This window comes from Anoplophora glabripennis, unplaced genomic scaffold (assembly GCF_000390285.2).
Source record: "Anoplophora glabripennis isolate ALB-LARVAE unplaced genomic scaffold, Agla_2.0 scaffold139, whole genome shotgun sequence".
Taxonomy (NCBI): domain Eukaryota; kingdom Metazoa; phylum Arthropoda; class Insecta; order Coleoptera; family Cerambycidae; genus Anoplophora; species Anoplophora glabripennis.
In genome coordinates, this window is record NW_019417300.1 from 832,190 (window position 1) to 855,927 (window position 23,738).

The 23,738-nt window shown below is 33.3% G+C and overlaps 6 protein-coding genes across 6 annotated transcripts in view; 3 read left to right on the top strand and 3 right to left on the bottom strand.

Annotated features, from left to right (window-relative positions):
* Positions 1–3,971, top strand: part of LOC108906363 (1-phosphatidylinositol 4,5-bisphosphate phosphodiesterase gamma-1) — a 30,789-nt gene extending 26,818 nt beyond the window's left edge. The window contains exon 13 of the mRNA XM_018709596.2: positions 2,405–3,971. Within this exon, the coding sequence (XP_018565112.1) occupies positions 2,405–2,521 (117 nt within the window). The 3' untranslated portion in view covers positions 2,522–3,971. The remainder of the gene's footprint in view (positions 1–2,404) is intronic.
* A 5,590-nt stretch (positions 3,972–9,561) lies between these two features.
* LOC108906350 lies at positions 9,562–10,406 on the bottom strand. The gene has a single exon (XM_018709584.1). The coding sequence runs from the start codon at positions 10,307–10,309 to the stop codon at positions 9,569–9,571; it is 741 nt and encodes a 246-aa protein (XP_018565100.1). The 5' UTR covers positions 10,310–10,406; the 3' UTR covers positions 9,562–9,568.
* Positions 10,407–10,557: 151 nt separating this feature from the next.
* On the top strand, positions 10,558–12,589 carry LOC108906349 (serine/threonine-protein kinase Aurora-2-like). Its single transcript, XM_018709583.1, has 2 exons — positions 10,558–11,214; positions 11,757–12,589. Exons 1-2 carry the CDS (start codon positions 10,674–10,676, stop codon positions 12,302–12,304), a joined length of 1,089 nt encoding a protein of 362 aa, XP_018565099.1. The 5' UTR covers positions 10,558–10,673; the 3' UTR covers positions 12,305–12,589.
* Positions 12,590–14,250: 1,661 nt separating this feature from the next.
* Positions 14,251–15,477, bottom strand: LOC108906333 (60S ribosomal protein L14). Its single transcript, XM_023456149.1, has 4 exons — positions 15,413–15,477; positions 15,116–15,217; positions 14,738–14,932; positions 14,251–14,499 (listed from the first exon to the last, which is right to left on the bottom strand). Exons 1-4 carry the CDS (start codon positions 15,413–15,415, stop codon positions 14,290–14,292), a joined length of 510 nt encoding a protein of 169 aa, XP_023311917.1. The 5' UTR covers positions 15,416–15,477; the 3' UTR covers positions 14,251–14,289.
* Positions 15,478–16,674: 1,197 nt separating this feature from the next.
* Positions 16,675–19,391, top strand: LOC108906343 (zinc finger CCCH domain-containing protein 3). The gene is made up of 5 exons (XM_018709575.1): positions 16,675–16,803; positions 16,866–17,820; positions 17,880–18,032; positions 18,663–18,858; positions 18,936–19,391. The coding sequence occupies exons 1-5, from the start codon at positions 16,788–16,790 to the stop codon at positions 19,332–19,334; spliced, it is 1,719 nt and encodes a 572-aa protein (XP_018565091.1). The 5' UTR covers positions 16,675–16,787; the 3' UTR covers positions 19,335–19,391.
* A 35-nt stretch (positions 19,392–19,426) lies between these two features.
* On the bottom strand, positions 19,427–20,981 carry LOC108906347 (LETM1 domain-containing protein 1). Its single transcript, XM_018709580.1, has 4 exons — positions 20,818–20,981; positions 20,075–20,729; positions 19,807–19,969; positions 19,427–19,666 (listed from the first exon to the last, which is right to left on the bottom strand). The coding sequence occupies exons 1-4, from the start codon at positions 20,895–20,897 to the stop codon at positions 19,497–19,499; spliced, it is 1,068 nt and encodes a 355-aa protein (XP_018565096.1). The 5' UTR covers positions 20,898–20,981; the 3' UTR covers positions 19,427–19,496.
* Between the last annotated feature and the right edge of the window lie 2,757 nt (positions 20,982–23,738).

A 23,738-nucleotide genomic window follows, 5' to 3' on the forward strand; every position in this document is an offset into this window, starting at 1 on the left:
CCGACCTGTGAAGGTCATTTTCATGTCATGTAGAGGTCAGATTCTTCTTTTGATTTCGCGGCTGATATTTGAGCTAGGAATGGGTCTTGAACCAGTTGACCTTTATGTTTTTGGTGTCACTGATTACGATTGTGGTCTCCATATGATCAAGGTCAAATGAAGGTCAAACACATTAACTCGAATGATACAATTTTTTTGACCCCGGATTTTGAAAGAGCGAAAAATTTTACACCCGAATATGCTTCCACCTGTTGATCGAACCGACCTCTGAAGGTCATTTGCAGGTCATCTAGAGGTCATATCCTTGGGTCTCGAACCAGTTGGCCTTCCTGTTTTTGGGGTCGCTGATTACGATTCTGGTCCCCATATGACCACATCACGTCCAGATCAAGGTCAAATGAAGGTCAAACATATTAAATAGAATGATATAATTTTTTTGACCCCGGATTCTGAAAGAGCGGAAAATTTTAATTCAATGTGTTTGACCTTCATTTGACCTTGATCTAGAGGTGACGGGGTCATATGGACATCGGGATTGTAATCTCATTACGCCGAATTACCATTCGCCATTTGTTTTTTGTATGCCTAGCGCCTTGTCGTCATATCACATCAGGTGGATTGATATTATGTAGTTCACCTGTCAGTGTCACTAATTTCCGACACAGATTCACAAACTAAACACAGTGCTTTGAAAAATTGGTAACAAATATTTTTTATTAAAAATTTGAAATGATTTTAAAACAATATTTCAAATCAAAGATTAAGATTAAGAATTATTTTTATTTTTTATGTACATTTTATAAAATAGCAGAAATTATTGTGTTAAAACTAATTAGATTTACCTACAATTAGTAACATGTGCCTATCTGCAAACTAATATACAGGGTGGGCCAAAAGTACCGGAATGGCAGGGGGGTAAAAGAAAACCACTAGGGGTTTAGGATTTTTCCCTGGCTATCCGATGGTGACCTTGAATTTGACCTGGACCATGACCTTCAAGGTCATATCAAGGCCATGAGAATTTTTTTAAATGAGGCCCCATAGTTTGGACCCCAGAAATGAAGAGAGGGAGAGGTGAATTTTACATTCGGATATGACCTTGAAATGATCATGAAGGTCGAGATCAAGGTCAAATATCAAAAAGTCCCAAGTACCGGAATGGCAGATTAATCCGCCAGGAAAAATGTTCTCCACAATAGTTCTAAGATTCTTGATGGTTACTAAACCGGTGACCTTGGATTTGACCTCCGCCCTTATCCTCTGGTCACTTCAAGGTCAAGTTGGTTATTGTGTTACCCTCGATGACTACTATTAACCACCCAAGACCGTCTATTACCCTTGATGACCACTGTTGATTTTCAGTAACCCCCTTTTGCCTTCGGTGACCACTATTGACCATCCATTATCTTCGATATTTGACCTTGACCTTCATGGTCATTTCAAGGTCATATCCAAACGTAAAAATTTCCGCTCTTCATTTTCGAAGTCAAATCTATGGGGTCCCATTTACAAGAATTCGTCTGACCTTGATATGACCTTGAATATCATGATCCAGATTAAATTCAAGGTCACCATCGGATAGACAGCCAGGGAAAAATCCTACACCCCTAGTGCTTCACTTTTACCCTACCCCTTGAATATTCCCAGATATCCTGCCATTCCGGTACTTTTGGCCCACCCTGTATAATATATTGTGTACTTGTACTTATTGTAGATGTGTGCACTTGTCGCTTTCAGTATCTCGTATCATGTTCTCTGTTCGTGTCTTCATGCCTGTTTAAAATCGACCCCTTTGTACAAAAATACAACAGTAGTTAAAGTACAAATTGCTTTTTGCATTTTATTTATTTATTTATTAAAATAACTTAAGGCGAGATAATTACTTATCAACAACCTGGGCAAGATTTGCACATTTTTTGCAAACAATATTTATATACTCATTCATTAGCAGAACCATGAACCTCAGCAGAACACGGAGCGATATGTTTGGCCTTAATTTATATTTAATCAAATGGTTCAACTATTAAATACGGAATACCCATCATTCTGCCAATTACGTTTACATTATAAATGTGTTCCCGGCTCCACTGTTCCGCAGTTTCGTATCCGTGTTTCAATGTTCCCCACGCACTAAACTGTATTTAATGCATCGTATCTCACCGACCTGTATGGAGCACAAGAATCAATTGAGACCGCTTCACTTCAATTCATCCTCAATTTGCATTGATGCGGTGATGAGATAATACGGAATTATTTTTGTATCGGGATCCGCACGAATCGATTCCCACTAAAGTTCCGTGCGATTTATATGTAGATGCAGATCTTGCCCACCTCTCGAATACATTATTATTGAATTTAGACAATAAGTGAAACTGATTAACATAATAAAACATATTTCTTACAGGTCACCCGTCTTCGAACAGGTTATAGAAGTGTTTGGTTAAAAAATGCTTATAGTGAAGATTTAGAACTTGCGTCGCTACTTATTCACATTAGCATTAAAACCAAATTAGCTAGTTAATATGTTACTTCCGTAATATTTATAATGTACTATTTATTGTCACGTCGTCATCATTATGTTGTTTCACATTGGCTAATTTGAACTAAAACCGTGGATGCGTAATAAAACAACATTAAAAAAAAAGTTAAATTTAGATGTTCATACCTAGCTTTAATTTATTTAAGCGTAACCAATCATTAGTTTTAGAGAAGTGGCTTCTACGTTTCCATTTCATGTGTGTCTTGAGTCTCGTAAAATTTATTATTGGATATATATATACAGGGTGTTGCGTTTTTTATTCGTTTTGGAATTATTTTTAAGCCATATCCTCTTTAATACAAATGTTTACTAGTCTGCTTCGTCGTTTTTTTTTAATGTTGTAGAATTACATGATAATAGAGTAAGACCTAATTTTTACATTAACTTTCAACTTCTTAAAAAATCACTACAGGCCTTCCAAATAATTATGTTATTCAAATTGTTTATTAATTATTTGTTACGAAGTATGTTTTTGTATTTTTTGTGTTGACAAATCTCCAAACGTTATGCCCACGGAAAAAGAAAAATGTGTCGTCTATTCTGTTGTAATCAAAAAGTAACATCCATAATTTACGAATTTTAGAATACTAGACGGCGTTTTTTAATTCATGACAGAAAACACAGTGTATTGCGGGTGCCAACTATTTTTGCCCTGATGACAATGTTTTATTTTCTATTTTATTTTTTCTATTCGGAAACTGTATAGTTAATCTTACAACTTCTTTGTCCACTTTTCACAAAGCTACGGGTTTCTTTATGTCAGAATGTCACACTGCTGAACGCCACGCAGACTGTGTTCTGTTTGCCAAAGCCTTAAGGATATGTGGCCAATCTATTTTTATTTAAACTAATAATGTTCAAATAAAAAGTCCCGTCGCCATTTTCTCCGAAACGGAAAGAAATATTTTAGTTTTGTACACATGGTTTTGTAGACTGGCTAAATAGCTTCAATTCTACACTGTAACTATTACTATGATTATTGGCACATAGATTGTGGTGCCAAACCATTTTCAATCCCAGAAAACCTAAAATCGAGGCTATTTTGGCAGGTCCAACAAACTGTGTTTACAAAACTAAAATATTCCTTTCCGTTTCAGAAATACGCCAAAGGAGATACCATCTCTTTGTTTGTTTGACGAGAAACAAGGATGCGTTGCAATTTCAAAGCCGTTAGTTAAACTAGACTGACACATTTTTACTTTAAAGTGGGCGTAGTACCTAATAATAAGCATTATGATGAAATAAATGTTGAAATTGTTAGATAGTCTATGAATATTAGTGATGTCTTCTATAAATCGTTTGAAGTAGGATTCGAAACATATCATATATAAATGAAATATTTTATATAATGTGCTATTAAGAACTCTAAAGTATTGTGTACTGCATTTATATTTTTATTGTTGTATGTGTATTATTAGTAAAAAATGCAATTGACAAAATCGTTCTTTTATTTTCTCCTAATGCTACTACGAGCGTCGGTCAAATACCAGGGGGTCCGTGGAAAGGTTCCATCTGGAGTATTATGAAAACTACTAATTTCCTACAGAAAGAAAAAAATTACAAAAATTGCTTTTCCCGTACTATTTTAACCCGTTAACAGGTTAAATGAATATCAAAAAGTGTAAAAACACGGTCAATTTCAATTTTTTACTAAGACTGAATTAATTTTGAGGGATTTACAATAGATGGCGTCACTTATGCTGCATCATTTATGTCAGACACTTATGCGTATCGGATACTTTTGTAACCATAATATCACTCGCCATGATTTAAAAGCAAGGAAACTGAGTGTCGTACAAATTGATGACGAGAGATGTTGATTTTATACATGTGAATAATTGCTTCCGCTGCAAAACAAAAGTTTTTTTTGCCGCGGTTAGTAGGATAGTAGGGTTTGCCTGGTCATGCATCAACATCGACGGCAAAGCCGAATATTCATGGTTGGAAGCTCATGCTCTACATTTTGTGGGATCAATTTGGTGTTGTGTAGTATGAGCTGCTTCAACCGAATGAAACCATCACATGGTGAACTCTACCAAACACGATGCATTGGAGCCATGCGCTGAAGGAAAAACTACTTAGAAATGCTGAAATGGGATGTTTTGCCCCATCCGCCGTATTCACCAGATATAGCTCTATCAGATTACTGCTCGTTTGGGTCCATAGAACACAGCCTGGCTAAGTAGCGCTTCCAGTCTTACGACGAAATGAAAAATTGTGTCGATTGGTGGATAACATCAAAAGATGAGTTGTTCTTTCGATGCGGAATCCGTATGCTGCAGAAAGATGGGAAAAAATAGCGATGGGCAATACTTTTAATAATATATACAATTTTTCATAATAAATCCTTGAATTTACAAAAAAAATTTAAAGTTAATTCAGTCCTAGAAAATTTAACATCCTGTACATTTTTACATATATTTCTATAGAATCTTTCATCTTCCTAATTGTTGCTGCATTCTGTAAGTTTCAAAAAGTGTTTAGGTATTGAAATTTTATGTAGGTAATTTTTTTCTATAATCAAACCAAAAAGTGTTTAGGTTTTGAAGCGTTTTTTTTTATAGGCCTCCATAGGCCACTCCTAGCAAAGATAGATCTATCTTTAATAAGATACATCCATAAATGTGTTGTAAACATCTCTATAAGGGATGCTTATAGCACACTATTTGCCAGACCTCCCTCATTATTAGACGTAGGCCTATCATATCACCATAACCTTTAGAAAAAGCTCTTAACAGGCTAGTTTAAAAGTAATACAGAATTCCCTGGCTTTTTCAGGTTTTCCTTAACTTATAAAAAAAAATCCAGGTCACTTATAGTTCATTTTTACAGACTTTTTCTAGATTGGACTCCATAATCTTTTTTATATTCAAAGATCCTCCTAAGGTTTCAAAACCACAAATAGTTTCTCTTTCAAGAACCCAGGGCCGGCTTTCACAAAATTTCCAGTTGCAAACATCAAATTCCCCGACTTTTCTCTGTATTACCAGTTTTCCAGGCCACTACGAACCCTGTCTAATATATTTAAAAATATCCCGTATTCCATTTAAAAAACCGAAAGTGAGTTTCGTTTCTATAAATGTTTTCATTTATTTTTTTCGATAAACTTAAAAAATAGTTTTGGGACAGCCCAAAAACCTTTATGTTAACACTACATATTAAATATATTCCATTTATGACAATTTCAAGATGGCTATATGAAAAATGTTGTCAAATGTCTTCAAATTTTAGCCATTTATGAGAAAACCATAAAAACAAATTACTATTACGCTAAAAGGATCAGATGGAAAAATGCTCAAATAAATATAGAAGAGTCTAAAATTATGCGACAAATAACTAACCTCCAAGGGAGTAACCGCTCTCCTCAATACATATACATTTCTGCAAGAAATCATTTGGAATCACACAGAAATCGTCCCTTCAAATGCAGTACCGAAGGGTAAATTAGGAGAATAGGTCACTTCAATTTTAGAATTGCATTGCTCGTGTAAGTAGCGAAGTGCATTAACCTGAGGAAAATAATAAACTGCTGGCTCTTTTTTCTTTTGTTGCAGACAACTGTCTTTCTGAACCATTATGTATAGTAATGTTCAGTGTCTGTAATCAATTTCTCGATTAGGAAACTAATGTGAAAAAATGTTTATGTTCCAAATTTTTCACCAATCTATTCACTGTCGTTTCACTGGTACTTTTCATATGCACTACACTGTAGACTGAGCGGCTGAACCAAGTTAGAATTTTGTTCCAACATATCATGTGTTGGTACTATTCATTTATATCAAAGGTTCCCTAAATAACCAAACCATTTTTTTAATAATTATAATTTCATAATAATAATAATTTCATAAAATTTGGAGTTTTCGGATATTAGAGTATGTGAAACAATGCTACATTGTTGGATTTTCAAAAAAAAAATTATGGCTATTTCTTGAAAATTGACTTGAAAAAAAACCAACATACAATGCGGAGTTATGTCCGTCTTTAATTTAGTCTTCATAATGCATACAAAATGGTCCAAAAATGGTATATCAAACTATTTGTTTTAAATGTAAATCCCTATTTTAGTCATAAAATCAGTTTTTTAAAAAAATAAAATTTACAATTTCATATCAATTAAATTTTGTATAAAGAATTATGTTAATATTTGTTGAAAAATACCTCACCAACTTCTCCACAATACCCAAGACAATAACCAAATTCTTGAAGAACTTTATTTCAAACATTATTTATTTATTTATTTATTTATTTATTTCACTACATATCCAACAGGCAAATGCCCAGTTATAGGATACAAAGTCAATGTAGTAGTACAACACACAACGCATTCGAAAATATATGTCAATAAATAGAATTAATAATACCTAATAAATGAACATGGCAATAACATAATATAATATACATACACAGAGAAAAATATACATTAGAATAGCAAAACTATGGTAGATATAGAATATATAAAGTCATTACACATAAATAAATACCTAAAAATATCGATACATATTCACGCACATTCACTTATACATATAGATAAACACGAATCAATAAAATAGTAAAAACAAAAATAAAGTATTAAAACTATAAATTAACAGTAAAGAATCCGCTTTTTAATTTCATTAATAGTGCAAGAAAATATATCTAACCTGTCCTCAACATTGCAATAGTTGACAATCATCTGATATAAAGGAGATGCTTTCATAATGTTAGTTCTTACAGTGGGTAACTTGAATATATTATTTTCACGAGAAGCAAGCCTAGGAACTTTGATCTGAATTTTGTTGAGTAACCAGGTGCAATCAATTAAGTTGTTTAATATTTTATGTAAAAAGACAATTTGATGTGTAGTTCTGCGTGTTTTTAAATCATTACAATGAAAGCGATCAAGTAGTGCATTATGTGGATATCCTCTTTCAGGATATATTCCGTCAAGCTTAAATGCGACAAATTTAAAAAAATTTCTTTGAACTTTTTCCAAAGATTCAATGTGTGCACTATAAAAAGGACTCCAGACAATTGATGCGTATTCCAATTTTGACCTAACAAAAGATTCATAAAGTAATTTCATAGTATGTATGCTGTGGAATCCTCGAGAAGAACGTATAATAATACCTAAAGATTTATAAGCAGATGATGCAACCATGTCAATGTGTTTTATAAAATTTAATTTCGCATCGAAAACAACACCAAGATCTTTTATGTACTGAGGCCTTTGCAACATAGAACTATCAATGTTATAGTTATATTTAATGGGGTTAATTTTACGTGTAAAAGACAGTACATTACATTTTTCTGCATTTAGAGGTAATTTATTTTGGTTGCACCAAACAGCTACCACATTTATTGCTTTTTGAAGTAGAGCACAATCAGATTCAGATCTAATTTCTGTGAATAATTTTAGATCATCAGCATACAACAAACAGTGTACCCAATTAACATTCGCAATTATGTCGTTAATAAACATTACGAACAATAACGGGCCCAAAATAGATCCTTGTGGTACACCCGATCTCTACTGAAACTTTTCAGATTTATACCCCCGAAATTGAACAAATTGGTATCTATTCTGCAGATACGACTTTAACAAATTAATCATTGGTATGCTGAGATCAAACGCTGTTAATTTATCCAATAAAATTCCGTGGTCGAGTCTGTCGAACGCTTTAGAGAAATCAGTATACACAACATCCACTTGACTCTGACGGTCAAGCTTTTCAGCTATGTATTGACATTTTGTGACCAAGTTAGTAACCGTTGATCTGTTCTTCATGAAGCCATGTTGTTCAATCGATATTGTATTTGAAACCCGACTGTAAATGAAGTTATGAAGAATAATTTCAAAGACCTTGGCAAAGTTACAGATTATACTAATAGGCCTATAATTGGTAAGTTCAAGTTTTTCACCTTTTTTATAAATAGGGCATATTCTGGACAGTTTCCAAAGATCGGGAAAATAACATGAATTAAGGATTAAGTTAAAAATAAACGCAAGTGGTTCCGCCAGAGCAGTAGCACAATCTTTAACCAAAAATGAAGGAACTAAGTCTGGGCCCATAGTCATAGTAGGTTTAATTCTTTTAATGGCATTAATAACATCAGTTTGACTAATATAAATATTTGATGATGCTGATGAAAAGATAGAATTATTAATAATCATGCTTGGTACCGTAAAGGATTTGGAAAAATAGTCAGCAAAACTATTAGCTATCAATTGGGGATCGTCAATTAAGTCATCATTATATTTCAGTATCTGAGGAAGAGGTGCTAAATTAAATTGGGAATTAAAATAAGTCCAGAATTTCCTTGGATTTGATTTTATATTAAATTCAATATTGTGAAGATAGGCTTCATGCGCTAATCTAATATCAAATTTTACCTGTGATCTAAGACGTTTAAATGCATTCAAATCATTATCGTTATTAAATTTTTTATACCTTCGCCAACAAGAGTGCTTTTGTTTAATATTATAAATAATATGACCATTAAACCAAGGAGGGTAGGATTTCGTTGTAGGTTTTTTCATGGGAATATTATCATAAAATATGTCCTTCAACTTATTATTAAATGACTCGACTGCGTTATTTGGATCTCCATGCTCTCTAAGAAAGCGCCAATCAGTATTAGCAATATCTTCATACAAGGTCGGAAAATTAGCTCTTTTAAAGTTAAAATCATTGGATGAATTAACAACGTTAATATGTTTAGGTTTGCTAATATCTACATTGACTAACAGTGCCGGATGATATACATACATTATTAACCATTGACAATAAAACGGCAGTTTAATGCAAAACAATTCAATTTAGATAATAAGGATAAAGTAGTAAATCTGTAAGCAATCGCTGGTAATCGGAGCAGTTGCAGGAAAATCCTTTCCGCAATATACCCATGTTAAATTTTTTGGAGTATTAATATTACCCCTCGCTAAATTCATTCCCATTCCAATATTACCCCTCGCTAAAGTCATTCTTAACTGAACTATTTTTTATGGATAAATGCGTGAGGTAAAATAAAAGAATTTTTACTAATTACTATTTATTCATTTTCATCTACATCAGGGTCCCTCTGAACTCCTAACATTATATACAAATCAGCGGGTCTTCGGAAATACCTATCCACTAAAATAAGTTTTTGTTCGTTCTTTATTAAATATCTTCCATCTTTCCATGGCAGAACTCCTGTTTCTGGTAAAGGAACAACATCTCCTATTTTACATACCAGCTTCCTTTTGGAAAATGGATAATTTCCATGAAATACAAATATATATTTCTTTTGTTGTGGTAAATTATATATCCTGATAGGCAAACGAGATATCATTACTTGCAGTATCACAACTATAGTAATAAATGCAGTCATATACACGTATATCTCATTATCAACTTCTCGGGGATGTGTCCTAAACTCGGAAAAATCTAACTGAGGATTTGAGAAATCATGTTTAACAATAGTGGTTACTATTGCAATTAATGCGGTGAAAGTAGTAATAATTTGAGCATATAAGATATATCTATCCATAGTACTGCGATATATCAAAGTATATTGATCTGGGACTTCATCTTTAATTTTTAATTGTTCTTTCGTCTCCCTCCTAAACAATCTATAAAAGTTCCTTTTTGGTACATAAAAAGATTTGGATTTAAAAATTAGCTCTCTTTTTATTGAATTTATGTTACGAATATTGACATAACTAAACGACTGCAAAATTTTATGTTTGAAATTAGATTTTAACAGCCTTCCCGAAGCACACAATTTCTGGGACATCATCACTGAAATCATTCTTTAAATAATATATTAATTTCCTACAGAATTACACAACTTCGACCACTAGCAATCAGGTTAACCTAAAAAGTCTATAAATCTGTCAATTATTTATTTCAAACAGTTCAACAAAAACATCAACATTCACATTCTACCAAATTATAGAATGTTAAAAATTAAAAGTTACTAAATCATCAGTCCATTCTGTTGGTATTCCTTAATAAAAACCGTTGAAGTTGTATCAGCTGTCAGTCATCATTTATCATTTTGAATTCTGATTTTCCCAGTATTACCGTTTATTTTATTTATGCAAAACATGTATTAAATTGTGTATAGTGTACAGAAATTTGTTCACACAAATAATAAGTTATCAGTGAAGGGAATGGATCAAAAATATTCCGGCTTAAATATTTTTAGTTCCATAAATAAGGAAAATGAGACACCAAAATCAGTAAAAAACGAGGTAAAAAATAATCTTTTTAAGGAAAATAAACCGTTAGTGAAATCAGTATTAACAGATGTTAATAAAATACAAATTAAACAAGACGCAGGAAACGGGTCGTCGAATAATAAAAAAGAAAAAGTGGATGCAGAGCCACATTTCACACCGAAGACCACTCCTCGAAATATTCAACAAGAGGAATGTAAGAAACATAAATGGACATTAACCGACTTTGATATTGGTAAACCTTTGGGTAAAGGAAAATTTGGTAATGTGTATTTGGCCCGGGAAAAAAAATCGAAATTTTTAGTGGCATTGAAAGTTTTGTTTAAAAGTGCTATTAAAGAATTTAATAATGAACATCAAGTTCGCAGAGAAATTGAAATTCAAAGTCATTTAAGACACCCTAATATTTTACGAATGTATGGATATTTTCATGACGAATCAAGAGTATACCTGATTTTAGAGTATGCTCCGAATGGTAAGCACATTATTTTTAGACTTTTGATTTATTTTATTTTTGACTGTTTTCTCTCTTTTTTAACTCTATGAAATTATGGTAAAAACAATAGTTACGTATAATAGAGGTAGAGTATTCCATTCTGGAAAAAATTAAATTAAAACACCCATGTGTTTTAAAATATGAAAAGGGTGTTACTGCGGTAGAATACACCGTGTCGTTTGAGCAAAATAATTTTTTCTGTTTTGTTCAATTGGTTTTTACAAATAATATTTCTTTGTTAACCCACATACAGGGTGTCACGCTTAAATGTGATACAAGCCTGTAACTTCTTTATTTTTTGACCGATTTCAAAAAATATTTTTTAAAATGTAGGAAGCATTTTTTTTAATGTCAAAGCAGCTAATTGGTATTAGCGATTTTTTTTCCAAAAAACTATGTATTCTCATTTTTTACCCTACATTTTAAAAATTTTGAAATCAGTCAAAAAATAAAGAAATTACAGGCTTGTATCACATTTAAGCGCAACACCCTGTATGTTATTTACAGAATATTTTTCCTAGGTGCGCTTTATTCTAAACTAATTATGAGCCCTACGAAAAGATTTCCAGAAGATGTATGCTCGAAGTACATAGCACAAATAGCAGATGCTCTCCTGTACTGTCACTCGAAGAAAGTAATTCATCGAGACATCAAACCAGAAAATTTGCTGCTTGGCGCAAAGGGTGAAATCAAAATTGCCGACTTTGGATGGTCAGTGCATGCGCCATCCTCAAGAAGAACAACATTATGCGGAACCCTTGACTACTTACCTCCAGAAATGGTATGCGGAAAAACCCATAACGAGAAAGTAGACCTTTGGAGTCTTGGCGTACTGTGTTACGAGTTTCTCAACGGAAGACCACCTTTTGAATCAAATAGCTATGATGAGACTTACCGAAGAATAAGTAAAGCTCTTTTTACTGTCCCCGATCATGTGTCGAATGAAGCAAAAGACTTAATGAAGAGACTGTTGGTTGTAAATCCTGATAAAAGGCTGGAATTAAAGGAGGTTTTAAAGCATCCTTGGATTTTGAAACATGCAGAACTAAGTACCGATTGTAAAACTTAGTGGTTTTTCTATGATATTGTTGTTAACTGCCATTTTAGAATTTTACTCGTTAAGAATCGTTTCTGTACAAGGGATGTGATTTTGTGTCTTATTTTCGTTAACTTATGAGTAAATGTAATATTTAGCATGATTATAACTTATTAGAATATTTTTTAATTAACTTAATAGTCGGTAGAATAATTGCGAATCTGTAAATTTGTAGGGAATTCGGTTACATCTTGATTAGACCTATATTTTTTTATATCTACAAGAGTAGCATATTTGCTACCTATTTTGTAATCCAAAATGTTGTAATAAAGTAACTTTGTTTTTATCTTATTCGAATTTCATTCCCATAAAATATTTATATTTATTGTTGCTTGAATCTGGTGAAAAACATGTATTCTTTCTTCTAAACTGCTCGATGTATTAATTTGTTCACTGTATACCAGCCGTTTAACAACACCTGACAAAACGAAATCCAATGGGTTGAGATCTGCTGTTTACATTTCGTTTAAGTTTAACTCGAAAATCTGTCTTTTTTCGAAAAACATAAGAGAGTAGTAATTTGTAGAAAATTGAAAGACGAATCCGAAAATATGATTGTTACCGTTGAGTTACCGTAAAGCAGTGGCATACAATTTTATTTAGAAAAGTATGCCGCTGTATCTCCGCCACTTAAGCATCTAAATTTTAGAAATAGGCCTCAAATTTTGGACAACAAATAGATATGCCCAATTTCAAATTATGTCACTTAATGGTTTTTAAATTAAATTAAAATAAATAAATTTAAAATTGAGATTTTAAGTTATCCGCACTTTAATATTGAAATTTAGAAAACAAGGGAAATATAAGAATTAGCATTAAAAGTTGAACATTATTGGTTACTACAACCCTTCTTTCCTCCATGAATGCTGTGATCTTTATATCAAAATTACACAAAAAATGGACTAGCATACTATAAAAGTCAGTGGCGGCTCTTGACTTCCATACCAGGCAGGGCGGAAAAAAAATAATTAGGCAGTTTTATTCTAAGAACTATTGAAATATAGGGAAAATGTGAACATTATTTTTTATAGTGAACGTCCATTCTTCAGCTTTTGTCCGAAATAAACTTTTTAATTACTTTTCCATTAAAGTTTGGTATTTCTCACACCATTGATTTTTCAATAGACAGCATTACCGTTAGTCTGTCTTTGTAATCAATTTAAACTTTTACAATCTTTAAAAAAGTAAGTAAAGTAACAAAATTTTACACCACACGTAAACAAATCATGTTTACTAAGAAAAAAAGCCGTGAATAGCTAATATTTGGTTGGTCGGACTAAACAGAGCCCAAACTGCATAGTAAATATGTGCTACTCCCACTCCGTCTTTCACTGCTGCACAACGGTAACCATGACCACCGATGTAAACATGTTACAGTCGTAGGAGCGAGCTACTCGGAAACCATATATTCAATTTTTCAAACGAATTTTGCAAGTCTAGTTAAATTGACTGCATGTTACAAATTTAACATTTCCTTTTTAATGTGTTTCATAAGGCTAATCTATTTAATTATTCAGAAAACATCGTAAACTAAATTTGAAATAAAATTTTTTTACTATGAAAATTACTAGGGGGGGCGCCGCCACTGATAAAAGTCCACGCAGTCTCAATTAAATCTCTTCAAAAATAAGTTATTAATAGAAATATATTCCTTGATTATAATTTTGACACCGTTTATTGAAAAGATGCTCTTAAAGAAATAAATGATGGTGAACGTCCCATTACTCTTAATGAAATAATCCGTGATTAATCGTTTCTTCTTCGATCACATTATTTGGATTAAAAGTTTATTTTTATTATGGGCTTATTTTTTTACTTCATTTTATATGCATGCATATTAAGGAGTAATAAAAATAATTAAAAAATAAATAAAATTAAAATTGAATAACAAAATAATGAAGGTATACTAAAAAAAACAATAATTTTCCAAATTTTTTTATTTTCACTTTACAAATACATTACTTCTTAGGGGCTTCCTTTTTTTGTGGCTTCGCTTTCTTTGAAGGTTTGGGTTTGTCTCCTCCCTTGGCCATCTTCTTCTTACCATATAACGTTCCATTCCTGGACGCTGCCTTCCTTAAAGCAAGGAAAGTAGCTGTACGGATATGGTTCCTACGGGAACGTGCTCTGCGCAATTTGAAACGGTCAAAGTCCGTAAGTTCGGCACGCTGTAATAAAAAACAATATTTATAAGTAAATCATTTTTGCTTCGAGAAAAATAAAGTAAATCCATTTGATTATTCAGTTATTTATTATCTTCTGTTATGTTTCAGTCGGCAATTCCTATCAAATATGGATCATCATTAAAACGTTAATAATTTGTAAAACAAATCAGTTGATTTACAAGACAGTAATCATTTTGTCTAACCGCTATTATTATGCTCTTGGAAATATTGTATAACCTACCTTTTTCTTGGCAGCAATTTTCTTCGCCCATACAGATTCGGTCCATTTTTCATCAATTTTAGAATCAATCCATGACTTACGAACAGCTCGTGTGGGCGCTGTGTATGGAAATTTGATTCGGAATTTTGTTAAATGCAATTGATTTAACCTAATCTGGCTTCTGGGTACATTGCTTACTGGTCCATCAACTAATACCTACATTGACATACTGTTTACATTTTTGCAACATTAAGCTGTCATTAAAATTATAGAATGTATTATCAGATAGTTTTAAATTGGCTTCATTTATGTATCAGCCGGCAATTCCTATCAAAAACTGGATCATCATAAGTATATAAGTATTTTAGATTCAATAACCTATACATACTATATACTCACCCTTGTTTGGTCAATAACATCAACAATGCTAACAAGTTTACCCTTATTGGGGCCATCAGAAATAAGGGCCACACGGCCAGTTTCTACGAATCTTTGAAACGGCTAAAATAAAAAATGAAACGTGGTAATAATTGGTACATTATACACATACATTTTAAAATTTGTAATGTATAACATACTCCCTATAATAATGATAAAACACTATAATTCATTACAATAGTTTTTTAACTAGTTTACTTCGAAATATTCCCTATCTTGATAATTTTATAAAAGAATATTTATATTTGGCTAACTTACCATGCTTTACGGAAAAGAAAAGAACTAAAAGCTGACATTTACCGGAAACAGTAGTTTTGGGAATACTGTGCAAGTCAAAATCATCACTAAATTTGTTAGCAAGCTAAATTCCGTACCCTGTTTTAAATTATTTTCTTATAAAAAAACTAACAAAAAATTAGTAAATATATATTCTTTATTTCTTTTTAATTAAAACATAACAGAATTATAAAAAATGAACCATTAGTGTTATAATTGATTACAGTAGTTACACCAGGCGCCAGGCGTATTCCTTCCTAGGTACTTTTTCCCTGGACGTTAATCGCTAATTCGTTTGAGTTCGGAATAATTTTTTGAATTTATTTTAAATACGATTTAATTAAATCTGCTAAAGTATAAAGAATTTATTGAAATCTGACGATATTTTTTTATTTTCTATCTTTGATAAAATCTTTAGTAAAAACAAGTTTTTTGGTAAGAAAATAAAGAACCTTTCAAATAATATATTAATAAAATATATTTGATCAACGTAATATTATTGGCCTGTTTAAACAATCTTAAATGGCTTTACATAGTCCATATTATAAATAAAACAACAAATTCTGACTCATCGATTCTGTCGGCGAAATGTAGCTTATATTAGGTTAGTAACCATGATTGCGCTATTACTTGCACATAGGTAATATAAAGTTCAATGATGAAATTTGCATCTGTCATTAACTTTGTCTTATTTTTTCCACTGAATTCTAGCTTGAACCACAAAATATTAACACTCAAACATAGAAAATCTGATCGGTCTGATTACATTACAATCGACAATTTTTCGATTTATAGAATCGAATATGCCTTACACTGTCACTGGTAATTAAAAATAAATGTCAAACACACAAGGTGATTTCACTAGTGATGGGCATAATCGACCAATTTTGATAATCGAGTTATCGGTAATCAAGTACTTCTAATAATCGAGTGATCACTCGAGATACGAGATATTGGTCGTTTTCATCCCAGCGGCGCACAAATATGTTTGTATAGTCATATATTACTTATAAGCGTAGCTAAAAAAAAAAAAAAGCTCGCACTTCAAAACCTAACCACTTTCGTTTTATTCTAAAAAAAAGGTTACGCACTCAGTGACTATTTGCAGTATGCAATTTTGGGGTACAACCGTAGGGTAATAATCACTCGAGTGGTGGGAGTAAACATCTCGAGATATCTCGAGTAATCTTAATAATCGAGTACCACTCGATTTTTCACTCGAAATCTCCCATCACTAGATTTCACTAATTTCAGTGATTTCTGTGAATTTTTGTAGGTGACGTGATCAGTTGAATAGTGAGAATCCAGTGTGCTTTAAATATTTTATATCGTTTTCATATTTTGTGCAGATTTTAAAATGTACAATTGTCTGTGTAAGTATTAATTGTGTAATGTTCCTGATTGCCTTACATCTTTTTTGTTAAACATATTTCAGCATATGATGAACCACTGCAACAACAATTACTTCCTTATATAAATTTTACTCAAGATATTACATACATGGCTAATTCAACAAACAAATTTGTGTACGTGAAACAAGACTTTACTCATCGTCCTACTGAGATCGAACCTATAAAAGTTCTAGTAAACCCTAATTTTAATAAAAAAGTCTTTGTTAATCCAAACTTTAATGGTAACATAAAAAAACAGTCTACTTTACCTCCTAAAATACATATTAATCCTAATGTACAGAATTTGAAATTGAGGAATGACGAGTGTAAAAATAACAAAATACACATAAACCCAAACATATTAAGAAATGCTCCAGTTTCTAAAAACGACACAATGGTAGAAGAAAACTACAATAACAACCGAGGTCAAAATTGTGGGAAAGAAGCCAATTGTACAATAATTTCTACAAGAACAAAATTGGTGCGGACATCGGCTAAGAATATATCTGAAACTAAAATTAAAAAGCGCAGGTCATCGATCAGGTCACAATTTAAAATAATTAAATCTTCGTTACTGGAAAAATCTATGTCGCATAAAAACAGAACCGGATCAAAATATAAATTAATTATTAAGTCAAACAACAAATCTTGTCCTGTTTCAAAACCTGTAAATAAGTCTAAGCTAGACAACAGGAGTGCTAAAATAATGGATACGAGTCCTAGGAGCAAAAAATATGTTTATATTAACAGATTCCTGAACATTACTGACATAGCAAGGAATAATCTTTTGAAACAGAATAAAAACAAATTATCTACAATAAACATTGGAGGGATTCTTTATAAAAAATCAGAAAATGGTTTGAACATCACATTAAATCCACATAAGAAAAATAATATGAGGAAAGTACAAGATAATGGAATACGAAAATCAAAATATAAATTTATGAGAAAATCATCAATAACAAATAGTCAGATATTAAAACAGTCTAAATCTTCAATGTAAGACAGTCAAGTCAGTTATATTGTTTCCAAATTTCACTAATTTTACAATTTTTTAGGGTTGGAGTGAAAATTGTTATAAAGAATACGTCCAAACTGCGGGTTTGTAATATACCATGCCCCTATTACAGGAAATTTGGAAGATGTAAAGGAAAAGAAAATGGAAAATGTTGTAGGAAACACGATCCTGACCAAATTGCTTTATGTACAAAGTAAGTAGTTCATTCTAATACATTCATATATTTCAATGTTTTTTTTTTCCATGAATTCAATCACTAAGTTAACCAACATCTATCCATGATAGATATATCTTTTTCCTTATTTAATTATATAAGTTAAACTTTACCAGGTAATAGAATTTGCCAAAAAAATCTAATAAACATTTGTCACGAAATGATCAGTTTCAGAGATAAAAGTGGAACATTTTTATTAGTTAATTTTTAAGAATTTCAATTATATTCAAGAAAACGTTCTCTATATTAGAAACTAAGCATTTTCTGGTCCATATTATTTATAGGACTGTATATGTCTTATGAGTTCTGCCACAGGTAAAAGTTGACTTATGTTATTTAAGACAGCTTGTAGAATTTGATATTATTCAACTTAAATACTTGGCGATTTATTTTGAACCTTTAGCATCTGCAGTGATGTAAATTGTTTTTATTTCTTACGAATCGTAGCATCCAGAAAAGAAACAGATAGTAAGGTCTCGAACGTGTTTTGGCTTTAATAAAATAAAAAAAAAACATGATACAATTAAGAGAATTTAACAATATTTTTGTAATTGAATATTTAGTCATGCGCGAGATATTTGCAGTAAAATCATTTTCTATTTTAATCAGATTTTTACAAGGAGCCTGTATAGACAATAAATGCTTTTTGTCGCACAATGTGTCTCCCGAAAAAATGCCAACATGCAAGTTTTACTTGGACGGCTCCTGCTCAAGAGAAGATTGCCCATACTTACATGTCCGTATTAACCCTAGAGCTGATGTTTGTAGGGATTTTTTGGAAGGGTTCTGTAAAAAAGCTGCTGAGGTAACGTTTGTTATACTCTCTAACATTAGAGATTTTATTTATAGTTGAAATGACTGCTTTAAGAGAATAATTTGCAGTGTGAAAAACGCCATCAGTTTCTCTGCCCAGATTACGAGAAGAGTGGCAATTGCCTAAAACAGAGATGCCCCTATCCTCATGGGAAAATGGTAAGAAAGTATTCAGTATTTAATAAGAATAAATTTGCCAAGAAATCTTCCAATAACTGTACAACTACAGTCAGACTTGACAGTGCAGTAAAAGGTACAAAATCTGAAAATTTAATTAGCGCTGAAAATTGTGAGGGCAATATGAAATCACGATATTATATTGGACAAAATAATTTGGATAACGAAGGAAAACAAATTGACTCGAATCAGAGTGGCTCTGTTGAGAGAGAAAATGATCAAGAAAGTGGTGTAAAAATTCGGCCAAAATTAGGAAAATTACCATCTTTTATAGCATTTGAAAATACATAGCGAATATTTCTTGGCAATAAAATTATTTTCATATTGTACTACGAATTTGTGATATAATAAAATGCAAATATAAAAATATTATTTTATTTATTATTTCCTATATCGTCCCCATGTGGTAACAGGTTGTGTAATAAATAGTAACAAGGAAACAAGGATTTATAACTACTTTGGTGGATAAATTAGAGCCCAATTTGATGGCGCATTGTAACCTAATAATACAGGAGAATGGAGAAGTAAAGAATAACTGTCTTTGTCAATTTTACTTGACAATTTTATCCAGTCGGTCAACCACACTACCATCTCCTCATTTTTCATATTTGTGGGATTCAGTCCTATAATAAAAGTGATTAATTAAATTTATGAGGAAAAAATGGGCGTTCTGAATATATTGAAATGACTATTGGTTTGTACCTGCTGGTTTAGTTCTGCAGTTTAAATTGAATATTGAAATAATTGCATATTAAGTACTGACCTCTGATAAAGCATGCATTTTTTAATGCGTCAATCGGTAAATTATGCACGCCACCTTCCCTCATTATTGCTTTATCCATTTGTATCAGTATAAAAGCTCTATCAGCTAATCGCGTCCTGCGAAACCACCCCTTGTGTTGTTCATGCATTTTAAGTAAATGCAACTAAAAATGAACTGACTTAGCAATATATTACCGTAGCTACAAGAGTAAGTTTAAATTCTCTGAACTAAATTCAATATTGCGATTACTGAAATCAGATATACTTACAACATGATTTCGACTTAGGTAGAGTAAATGGTATGGTTCAGAAGTAAACAATTCTTTGCATTTTAATATCTCTTCAGGACTTGTTTGTTGACCGCTACCTAACTTTCCCAGGATATTAGCCCACTGATCGTGAAGGGGATGGCACTTTAAGAAATCTAGTTGGCTTTGTAAGTGGCGAAATACCGGCCTGTTATGGATCAATCGATTTTGGAGAAAAATTATATTAAAATCGGACCTCTGTTGTAAGCTCCAAAAATGTGAGCAAAGCAAATGTCTGGGGAACATATAAGCTAAAGGGAATATAACATAGTTTCCAAATGGTAGTGCCGAAACTAATAAAACTGGAGCTACCTTTCTCATATCTTTGGGCATTTGGTGATAGAGTTCTATTTCTCTTCGAAGAAGTTTGCTGAAGTCACTACCAGTGGCGTTTAAAATTCGTATAATCTTAAAATAATCTTTGGTATCCCTTATAAAATCTTTGACTCCGTCCATAAAAACCCTGTACACGCGCATAGCGCCGGGAAAGCTTTTCTCCAATATTTTGTCATAGTTTTTAAGATATTCAACATATCTACTCAAAACATAAAACCTAATTTTCTTGGCTTCAGTTTTATAAATTGATTTTCTGTGAGCTTCTCGAACTGATGAGATTCTGCGAAATCAAAACAAACTGTATCATCGGCCTGATGTTCGCTTTTTGAATCATTAGATACTAAATACAAATATAAACATTAACTTGCCTTGTAATTGAACCTATATGTGATTTTGTTAATCTATTAAGGTACATCCTTGAGGCATTTATGGTTATAGTAGAATTCATATTTATGAATTGCGAGTAATATTAAATATATCTTATGTACCATAATTCATATTAAAAAATAAAATTTCAAGCGTTATTTGACGTTTGAAGGTTATATATTTTTGACACTACTATTTGCCATTGCTGTCATTTCAAATCAACCAATAGGGTTAAACGCATGTTCAGTAGTTGTTCCATGGCTCTTTCCAGGGAGATGTGTAGTCTCCATGGCTCTTCCCTTGGGACATCCACAACCTGCCTTCATAAATGATTACAAGCCACCTGACCAGTAATTTTGTTTTGTAGGGAACTCTATCTGGGTGGCTGTTTCAGGAAGGCACACTATATTTTTCTCTAAAAGTTTATTTTTCCATGAAGGCATACATCTTAACAACGCTTCTTTTTCGCACATAATGTAATACATATCGTCTTTCTTTTCCTTACTAACCATAAGCCTAAGATAAGAAGTAAAAACTAAGAATACTGAACACTTTACTCCAGATCTCACCGCCCACGATCCGATATTTCTAGATCTGGAGCGAAGACAGAGATATGAAGGCACCTTCACGAGGAGGTTCACTGACTGGGAGCGCTTCCGAGCAGAAATGCAAGGAAACATCGCGCTCCCAGTCATCGAAACCACCCATGACCTGGAGGCGGCAATCCTCTCCCTTGAGACTGACTTAAAAAACGCCCTGACTCAGACTACGACGGAGACTATTGTCCCCCGACTGACAAACCCCCGGGGCACCCTCCCCGATGACATAAAAAACTTAATACGTGACAGACGACGTTCGAAACGGCTTGCCACCCGCACACGCCTCCCCCGACACAGACATGACGACTTAAACGTACTTAACAGACGGGTGAAGGCGGCTCTGGGTGAACATGGTACAGGACAACTGGGCTAAGCACCTGGAGTCGCTGGATCCACAAGACAACAGCCTCTGGAAAACGCAGAGGGCCCTGCGACAGACCGCTCGCCGTAAAATTCCTCCAATCCACGGCAGCAAGGGGATGGTTTACACGAACCAGAAAAAGGCCGAGGCTTTCGCCGATAGCCTGCCAGACGAAGACGAGGAATTCGAGAGAGTGGCTGAGCGCGCGGCCCGACGCGTCGACAGAGAGCCAGGCAATCCCCCCCGCAACTCCTGACGAACTAAGACTGACATTACGCAGACTTAAAAACAGAAAAGCTCCCGGACCCGACAATATACATAACACGACACTTAAACGACTACCTACCACACAAGGGCCTCATGGCCCTACTAAACATAACAAACGCGACACTCAGACTAAGACACTTCCCTACCCGCTGGAAAACAGCAAACATAATTCTTATTCCAAAACCCAACAAAGATCACACCTTCCCATCCAACTACCGTCCCATTAGCCTGCTCCCGGCTATGAGCAAAGTGGTAGAAAAAATTATCCTAACCCGTCTAAGAACCCACTCCCAAGCAGTGGCGTACGCTGCTTTGACCCTTGGGGGGGGATATAATAAAAAATATATTAATGAATAAGGTTATTTTATATTAATTTCAAACATTACAAAATAAAATCTATGCGTCTTGGCTATCACCTGCATATAAACCTGAGTTCATGGGGGGGGGATATATCCCCCTTATCCCCCCCCGACCGTACGCCACTGCTCCCAAGAACTGCGAGTCATTCCAGACGAGCAGTTAATTCGCCTTCCGACCCAATCACTCCACTGAACTCCAAATCCTTCGCCTTACCGAGCACATCACGGCGGCCTTCAACAGGGGACAGTACACTGGTGCTGTCTTCCTGGACGTCGCAAAAGCCTTCGATACGGTTTGGCATGAAGGCCTACTGATGAAAATGCTCACCAACCAATATCCCATATCCTTTACCAAACTCATAAAATCCTACCTACACCACCGAAAATTCCGCATCCAAATCCANCTGGAGGCCTACTGATGAAAATGCTCACCAACCAATATCCCGTTTGGCATGAAGGCCTACTGATGAAAATGCTCACCAACCAATATCCCATATCCTTTACCAAACTCATAAAATCCTACCTACACCACCGAAAATTCCGCGTCCCCCAGGGCACCGTCCTGTCCCCACACCTATACGAGTACACCATTTACAACACATTTACATTTGTGATTATAAATTTTCTGTCTTTTCTTCCTGCATTATTTTTATTTTCTTTGTGTATTTACACAAGTACCTTTTTTGAATAGAAAAGTAGAGTTTCCCTGTTTTAGAATTACTAAAATAATTTCTTTTTAGATTTTTACTGACAGGTGGCATACTTTATTATTCTGCGGAACTAGCGGCGAAAATGCAAGCCAAGGTAAATAAATCTCCAGTTTATGTTTACATTTTCAACTATAGTGGAGGTTTAATCCATAGTTTTTAAAAAGCCAGAAACTGAAGGTAAGAAATTGATCGATACTTTACTAAATTACCATTATCAAGCTAACTTCAACTAAAACTAACAAAAATACTATACAAATCAAATTTTTGAAACAGGTGTATGTCATGGGGAAGATGCTATATATTTCTATGGAATATCTTCTTCAAAACCATTTTCGGACAAGATAAGCGCTAGCATACTGCTTGCCATAACATGTTGTACTCATATGCCAGCAGCGGGTAAAGAACATTTAAATCAATTTTTAATAAATTACCTCTCCTTAATTTTTATTTTTAGTAATCCTTCTTAGGATGAGACGAATAGATGGCAACCAACAGGATCTGAAGAGTGGACATACTTGCTTATAAATGGACCAGAAGAGAAGAAGCTTCAAAGGAGTGAAAAGGCCACTCCTATTGACTTTTGGACCAAGCTTGGGTTCTTGGAATATGAAAACGTTGTTTTAAAAA

Coding starts and splice junctions, on each gene's coding strand:
- LOC108906343 (XM_018709575.1), top strand. Junction 17,821..17,879: donor AAACAGTCTAAATCTTCAAT/GTAAGACAGTCA, acceptor ACAATTTTTTAG/GGTTGGAGTGAAAATTGTTA. Junction 18,859..18,935: donor TCTGTAAAAAAGCTGCTGAG/GTAACGTTTGTT, acceptor AATAATTTGCAG/TGTGAAAAACGCCATCAGTT.
- LOC108906349 (XM_018709583.1), top strand. CDS start 10,674: ATGGATCAAAAATATTCCGGCTTAAATATTTTTAGTTCCATAAATAAG. Junction 11,215..11,756: donor TTTAGAGTATGCTCCGAATG/GTAAGCACATTA, acceptor TATTTTTCCTAG/GTGCGCTTTATTCTAAACTA.
- LOC108906333 (XM_023456149.1), bottom strand. Junction 14,933..15,115: donor ATGTTATTGACCAAACAAGG/GTGAGTATATAG, acceptor ATGTCAATGTAG/GTATTAGTTGATGGACCAGT. Junction 14,500..14,737: donor AAATTGCTGCCAAGAAAAAG/GTAGGTTATACA, acceptor TTTTTATTACAG/CGTGCCGAACTTACGGACTT.
- LOC108906350 (XM_018709584.1), bottom strand. CDS start 10,309: ATGATTTCAGTGATGATGTCCCAGAAATTGTGTGCTTCGGGAAGGCTG.
- LOC108906347 (XM_018709580.1), bottom strand. CDS start 20,897: ATGAATTCTACTATAACCATAAATGCCTCAAGGATGTACCTTAATAGA. Junction 20,730..20,817: donor CATATAGGTTCAATTACAAG/GCAAGTTAATGT, acceptor TTGATTTCGCAG/AATCTCATCAGTTCGAGAAG. Junction 19,667..19,806: donor AAATGCATGCTTTATCAGAG/GTCAGTACTTAA, acceptor CTTTTATTATAG/GACTGAATCCCACAAATATG.